The sequence below is a fragment of the Tympanuchus pallidicinctus genome, unplaced genomic scaffold (assembly GCF_026119805.1).
Source record: "Tympanuchus pallidicinctus isolate F22 unplaced genomic scaffold, pur_lepc_1.0 scaffold8, whole genome shotgun sequence".
NCBI classification, from domain to species: Eukaryota; Metazoa; Chordata; class Aves; order Galliformes; family Phasianidae; genus Tympanuchus; species Tympanuchus pallidicinctus.
In genome coordinates this window covers 50,869,282-50,876,863 of record NW_026294802.1, presented here as the reverse complement: position 1 = coordinate 50,876,863, position 7,582 = coordinate 50,869,282, and the positions used below count along the sequence as shown (strand labels likewise).

The 7,582-nt window shown below is 52.3% G+C and overlaps 1 protein-coding gene across 22 annotated transcripts in view; it reads left to right on the top strand.

Moving 5' to 3' along the window:
* The first annotated feature begins 471 nt into the window (after positions 1-471).
* The window catches only part of DNM1 (dynamin 1), a 59,495-nt gene continuing 52,384 nt past the window's right edge, over positions 472-7,582 (top strand). For 18 of the 22 annotated variants that reach the window (XR_008202954.1, XR_008202952.1, XR_008202950.1 and 15 more), the window contains exon 1: positions 474-798. Coding sequence is in view for 12 of the 22 variants with exons in the window: in XM_052669382.1 (XP_052525342.1) it covers positions 638-798 (161 nt within the window). In the remaining 10 variants the exon portion in view is untranslated. Of the gene's footprint in view, positions 799-7,582 lie in introns of all 22 variants that reach the window. The other 4 variants (XM_052669385.1, XM_052669379.1, XM_052669388.1 and 1 more) reach the window with 2 other exon arrangements.

The following is a 7,582-nucleotide window of genomic DNA, read 5'->3' as shown; positions in this document are numbered from 1 at the left end:
CTGTGATAAAATGACACCCCTTATTTGCATTTCTGTACAACAAGCATAGCAACAGCAGCAGCAGCTCCTTTTTTGCAGCAGTAAGCAGAAATAGATGTGTTTTTCATCCTTCTTTCAGCGAGGATGAAGCAGCACAAACTGTAGGTCCCACCCGAGCCACTTGTGGTGTCCGCGCACCCAGCAGCGCCGCAGGTCCCACCGTGACACCTTGCCACGGGTGTAAAACCTACAGCCGTAGCACTGAACCACACGGACACCTTACCCACATCCTGACGGGACATCCACAAACCGTGCTGCGGGAGGGACGGAAGCCCGACGGGTCCGCAGCAGCCCCGCAGGTCGCAGGTCGCAGCAGCACGCGGCCCCGACCCGGAGCCGCCCCGCACGGCTCCCCTCAGGCGGCGCCCCGGCGCGGACTACAACTCCCAGCGTGCAGCGCGGCGCCCGCAGCCTCAAGGCGCCCCCCTGCGGCGGCGGCTCGCGCGGAGGAGAGCTGAGCCCGGGCGGCAGCGGGCGGCGTCGAACGGGGCTGAGCGGTGCGGGCCGGTGCTCAGCAGCCGGGCGGGAAGGGGTCGGTACCCGCCGCTGTTAGAGCCGCAGCGGGAGGTCAGCGGGAGCGAGGAGCCGCGCCGCCGCCATGGGGAACCGCGGGATGGAGGATCTGATCCCGCTGGTCAACCGGCTGCAGGACGCCTTCGCCGCCATCGGGCAGAACGCTAACCTCGACCTGCCGCAGATCGCCGTGGTCGGGGGGCAGAGCGCCGGCAAGAGCTCGGTGCTGGAGAATTTCGTCGGGAGGTACGGGGCGGGGAGGGCTGCGGGGCGTCCCGGGCGGTGCGGGGCGCGAGCGGAGCCGCGGGGGACGCGGGCGGTGTGGGGCGCGGAGAGCGCGGCGCGTGCGGCAGAGCCGCGGGGTGTGCGGTGCGGGCGGCGCGGGGCGCGGGAGGAGCCGCCGGGTGCGCGAGCGATGCGGGACGTGCGTTGAGCGGTGCACGGGCGCGGAGCTGCCGGCTGCACGCGGCGTTGCCGTTGGGCGCGCGGGTGGTGCAGCGCACGCACGGCGCGGTGCAGAGGCAGAGCCGCGGGGTGCGCGCAGTGCGGGGCGCTGCGGTGCGAGGAGGGGGAGGGAACCGCGGCGGAGCCCCCAGCATTGCCGCAGCTCGGGGCTGGTGGGAGCCCCCGTTACGTAACGGGGCAGAGCGGCTCCGAACGTCCCCCCCTTCCCCGGTCGGGTGTCTCTTCGGGTGCGCGTGAGGCTGAGGGTCCGTGTGCTCCGTATTCCAACCCCTTCGTGGCGATGGGTGCCGCGTCTGGAGCTGCGGGAAGGATGGGGCTCTCCCTCCCCTGCGCCCGCATCCCCGCTGCTACCATTTTGTGGCAGGCGATGCACCGCTGCCTTCCCTTCATGTGACCTTCGCATTCATCATCTGCAACTTGAGTCAATGGCAGCGCGGTGATCCGCTCCAGCACAGACACACAACACCTGGGGAGGGGTTGTTCTCAGCTGTGCTGACCTCCTTAATTAATTGCATTCAGCCCTACGCAGGTTCAGCTATCAAGATATTTTGTGATGCTGTAGGCAGCTTGCTGTTGCCTTGTCTGAAAGCAGCAGCTACTGTGGTACCTGCTCAGATGCTTGCGTGGGCTTTTCTTTATCAGAAAACTGTATTTATGACACTGTCTATAGGAGGCTGTACTCCCACCCCCACTCTTTCTGCTTAAACATACAATATAGAATGGTTTGTGAGGCTCTGGAAGGGTCTGCACAGTGTGTATGAGTTGGTTGTTTACCTGCAAGCACCCCAAATTCTCTTCCATTGCCTCGAGCAGTGCTGCATCCCCTGGGCAGAAGGCAAAGGATTGTATCTGGCTCAGAGGAAGCACAGCTGGAGCAAGATTTCTTTAAAATACAGAAACACATCCAGCATTTGGGATCCTTTCTGGCAGGCTTCCACCAGTCTACGCAGTATTCCCAGAGATGCTGGGAGACATGCAGGGAAAGGGCATTGCATGAACGCATTTCACTGAGCCTCGGGTCACCAGCCAGCATCCACCTTTTTGTGCTCTGACCTGCAAGAAAATAAAGATTCCTACCCACAAAGGAGAAGCCTTGCAGCCCCACAGCTTACTGAAGGGGAGGAGGGGTCCCCCGAATGTGATAAGCAGAGTGGGTTCACCTGTTGGCTCTGCTGTTTTCATGCTTTCTAAGTACTGGCAGCCTGACCTCGTAAATCCTTTTTAGAGGATCTGTGCAGGCAGTGCTGCAGTGCTGTAATGTGTAATGGATGGCTGCTGGACCGGAGGAGGGTTTGCTGAGGGATAGTGGTTGGGCTGCCCCTTTCTTTAGATTGAGAAAATATAATGGGGTCTCGGTCATCTCCATTGGGACCAATGGGAACTGGGGAGTGTCTGCCTGCTGGAGCTCAAATGAATGAAATTATTTTCCATTTTGTGGCTGATTCCTGGGAGAACCTGTGACCTCAGTGTCCCATCTGTCCCTCCAGCAGCGAGCTGTGGTGGCTTTTAGAAAATGTGATGGATCCCCAGAGCAGGCGCTGTGTGAAGCTGTCTGTAGAGAAGTATATAAAGGAAATAATTGGGCTGGAAATGGAAAACGTGTCAAAAGGAGGAGTCCCTTTTCCATTTGATACCATTGAGTGCTGGCTGGATTGGAGACTGGCAACATTAGACATCTTGCAATATATGTGTGTATGCTGCAAAACCCAAACCTGCTGAAATAGCAGTGGGACCCTGATGTAATGCATCATGTTGTTGTTTTGTGTAGGGGTTGAAAACCACAATAAGAAGCTATGAAAGAGTGGAATAAACATGGCTCCTCATTGTGATTGTGGTAGGGGTGTGAGGAGAAAGCATGGCCTGCTGTACAGATGTGACTGTTAGTGTGGCTGTGGCATATGTCACATCTCCAGCCTGCCTCTGGGATGGTGGCGCAGCAGCTGCTCACTGCACATGGAATAAGGGTGCTGGTGCTGATGAGTTTCTCAGAGAGCATGGAGATCTGCATGCAGTGAGGCTGCATGATGTGTTTGGTAGAGATGTTTCAGCAGAGAGACTGCAGGTTCCTGCAGGGCTGGCTTTCCCATCCGTGAATACCTGTGAAACTCATTCCAAATTATCAGGTTGTGTTTGTGCAGTAGGACAGCCTGCTGGTCCCACTGCCAGCCCCAGGCTATGGCTGTGCAGAACTTCAGCCCAGGGCTGCCTCTGAATCCCACAGATATTAAAAGCCTCAAAGCACAGAGGAGTGATGCTGACTGCAATTGGTGTTTACTTGTGTATCTTCCCAAACAAATATCTTTTTTTCTTCCTGCACGCAAAGGCTTCTTAGTTGCTGCTAATTACTCCTTCAGTGTCACTTATTCTGCTGTTAACGGATTATCCAACAGTGCAGAGCCTGTATTTATAATACCAGATGTCGACAAGGCAGCTATGTGTGCTTTTGCTGCCGGGGACTCAGCATGGTGGCTGCTGTAGCAGCTGATGGTGTTAAAATCACTGAAGAGGCAAGAGAAGCTGTGCAAAAACCAGCCAGGTGACACGTCTGTTTGCAGACTGGTTTATCCTGGGCTTCAAAACTGGTAGGAAGGTTAATCTGGTCATCTCTAGGCATTTGCTGCTGCTGTGGTTATGGGCTCAGAGGATAATTCTCATTGGAAGGGACCTCAGAGGGTCACTGAGTCCATGCTTGTGGTGTTGGTGCCTTCCTGCCGCATTGCTCCTTGTGGGGAGAACAAGGCACCTCTGACTTGTGCAGAACAGATGGCCTAAGGGGGCTGTGGAGAAGGCAGTACTGTGAGCTGGGAACAGTGGGTGGAAGGACTTGAACGGAGGTGAAACATCATGTTTCTGATGGAGAGAGCCAAGCAGTGCCAACGCTGTGGGAACTGAATTGGCATTTATTTGGTCCCAGACCTGAGCATTCGCCTCAGAACCATCGTTCTCTCTTGCAGTCTTATATATCCCTAACCAAATACTTTGCCACCAGGCTCTGCTGAATTAACTGTTGGTTGTAAGTTGCCTGGAAGGAAATTTGAGGCAGGTCAGGACCTAAAACTCAGTTGTGTTGAGCTAGCCCTGTTTCTCCTGTAGCACAGACTTCAGCACTGGAAAGGTGCTCTGTAGTATTCACCAGCATGGATAAAAGACCAGGAAAAAGGCAGCTTGGCCAGAGTGCTGGCAGAGAGACTAATTGCAAGACACATGCAATTATTGTATGATCTGTGAGCTGGACAAATGCTGTTGCCTATTTGCAAGTTAAAACCGTAGGTATTTCTTGGAAAATGACTTATTCAGAGCTGCAGAGCATGGTGCAAGAGCCAGGAGTAGGACTCTGCTGTTCAGGGAAATACCATGGTCGAATAATGGACCTTCAAATGGCAGCACCCTTCAGTCCTTAGTGAAGAAAGTACCTCTTTTCATCCAGCATTAATTAGAAGGAAGAAAAAAGCGTGGAGTGCTGTGAGAGAGTGGATAATGTGTTACAACAGACCACAAGATAAATTATTCTAGCTTCAGAGAAATCTATATAGCTCCTAGCGAACACTTGGAGGAGGAGAATCATTAGGAGGAGTAATTAAGTTAAAACAGAACATAACATGGGTTCCTGTCAGAAGAAAAAAGAATGCCTGAATGTTATAGCTTGTAGGTGCAACAGTGCCTGTGTTTGTCCTCTGACTGCTTCTGTTAGTTGTGCAGAGGTTGGTTCAAGTGAATACAGGTCTGATATCTTTTCTGCGTCCTGCAGCAGCTGGGTCACTGTTCATCTTACCTCTTCAGAGGTGACCTCGTACTTCTGATAACAGCCTCATGTGCTGTTTGGTCCTGAGCGTCTTTGGAGGCTGAGGGCTGCTCTGCAGAAGCTGGCAGCTTCTTGTTGGGTGTGAGGAGTTGGGATTGCTTAAAAGCACTCATACGCTGCCTTAGATTTTCTAGGAAAAGAGAAGCTTATAGCACGTTTCAGACTGTTCACACAGCAAAGAGGAAACCAGCCGTACCTAATTTGGAAGGTGATGCTCATGTCATGCCAGGTGGGGCTTGCTGGGGCCTACTGGTGTGTGAAAGTGGCAGGAATTTGTCACCTAGGAGCAGGCAGGTTGGGAGAACAGCTTCTGTGCTGGAGTGGGCTTTCCCTTGTTATCACAGTTACCCTCCTGTTGGGAGTTTTGGAGCTTTTTGAGCATCCGTCCTTGTGCTGATTTGAGGTGGGTAAATGGTGTCTTTTGTGCTTGCTCTATAAACAGTATGCTGGGGCACAGAGCTGATAAGGGTCTGCAAAACCAGTGGGGGGAAGCTCCTAAAAGCACTCCCCTGTGCATAAATTGTTGAATAAATGCTTTTAGGATTGTGCAGAAATTGTTTTTCAAAGCTCCGTGTGCTCACGTTATTACAGCTTTTCAGTTGTAAACAAACAAAAGCGTGCTGAAGGCAAATTTTGTTTTTAAAGGCTGCTGATTGTTCCTCGTAGCCACAGATCAATACCTTGCTGGGGATGCCAAGTGAAGGCCTTGAACCCACTTTCCCCAGTGCCTCTGAGAAGACAGGACTCCACTGTACTTAAATAGAAGGTGTGGGAGTCTGTCTGCAGTGCTGTATCTGAGGCACCTTCTGAAAATGTTATTCTAAGGCAGGAAGCTGGTCCCCTTCCTGGCCGTGTGAATTGCTCAACATTGCTGCTTTGTGCTTCAAATTGCAGCCTGCCTATCCGAGAGTGAGAAAAAATGCTGGAGTGAAGACTTCTTAACATCTTTAAGATGAACTCTTTTTGTAGGGAAACCGAAGAAGTAGATGACAAAGCAGAATTTAATCAAGGAAATGTAGCTCTTGCTGTGTTCTGGCTTGAGGGGTGAAACTTGTTATGATGCACTGGGCAGCAGATTTATTAGGAGCAAACCCATGAGGACTCCACCCATGTGAACCAATCCTCCAGTTTTTGTTTCAGACCGTGGACTTGAGTGGCAAAAACAAAACAGTGACAAGGGATGATGGGCAGTCGCCTCGAAGCATGTGGAGCTCAGCCTGTATTGCTTAATGTAAAGTTGTTTTTGAGGTGGCATCTGTGACAAGAAGCCTACTGGCAATATGCACAGCAAACCCTATTAATATGTCACTGAGAAAAAAGAAAAACAATTTTGGGTGTAATGCTTTCCTCCTTGGACTCACAGATCCGTAACCATATGAGTCAGAGTACTGCTGGCTGGGAGGAAGGCTAAAATGAAATCTGCCAAGAAGAAGAAAATCATGCATAGCAAGGAAACAGCCCGCTGGTGGGACAATTTCTCATTACTCTTGAGCTGAATTATTTCTGATTTCAGATCTGATGACAGATGGGCCCGGCTGGCCTGGGGTCGGAGTTGTGCTGCAGTGCTGGGGTCTGGGTGCTGATGGTGGGTACCTTCCTTAGAGGCTGTTGGTCTTGGTCACATCATGTGCACTTATCATTAATGGGCGCTAAAAACGACACCAGAGAAGGTTAACAACAAGAAGCAAGCAGTTTTTCTTAGCAGTAAATGGAAGCTCTGTGACAATGATGCAGCAGTGCATGATGAGCCGTGCCTTCCCACAGCAGTGGTGTGCGGGGCCTTTGCAGTTGGTGCAGCCCCATGTGCTGTTTGGTACTGAGCATCTTTGGAGGCTGAGGGCTGCTCTGCAGAAGCTGGTGGGTTCTTGCTGGGTGTGAGGAGTTGGGATTGCTTAAAAGCACTGATACGCTGCACCAGACCGGCTGGCAGCACTGCTGAGTGTAGACTTCAAGGTGCTTTGGTTGGAGAGCTGTGGACTTGTTGAGCTACATTTCCACGCACATTGCAGTGTGGATCTCACTGCCTCTGCCAGCCGTCCTGTCAGCTGCCCTGCATCAAAGCCTCTCTGAAGCTCTGCAGAGCCCATTGTGGCCCAAGGGGATGAGCCCAGAGCTTTGGGCCTGGTGACCTTCAACACTTGGATGGTCTGGTCAGGTCTGAAGCGGGTCAGACTCATTCTGAAAGGCTCCAAAATTCTATTTCTCTTTATATTATCCTATAGCAATGGGATGAGGGGCAGAGATTGACCCCCATCTCACCACAACCTCCTTTCTGGGACTGCAGGGAGCGATGAGGTCTCACTGAACAAACTCCAAGTTACCGAATAATAAGCATAATACATGCTTTAGAAGGATAAATGATGCTCCTGTATAGATGGGACAGTGTCACAGATCAGGGCAGTTAGGTTGCTGACAGCTGCTTCCTGTGTGACCTTCAGGCTTGTCCTGGCTCCTGGGCTGGTGCTGGCTGCTACAGGTAGCTGCTTTCCTTGCCTCCATGGCTCAGCACAAGATGAATGATCCCTGAGCCTGAAATCTCTGATCTGAGTGTCGGATGTTCACGGTGCTCTGGCAGATCCAGCTGGGACCAAACAGAGGTGAGATGGTGTTTTGGACCCTGCTCAGCAGCTTCCTGCAGTTCAGCATAACACACGTTGGATGCGGGCATTGTGCAAGCTTCTCAAGCTGTTTTGCTGACTGGAAGCAAACTTGCCAACTTCTGCCACTTTTCTGCAAGTCTTATGACTCGTGTGGCTTTTCTTA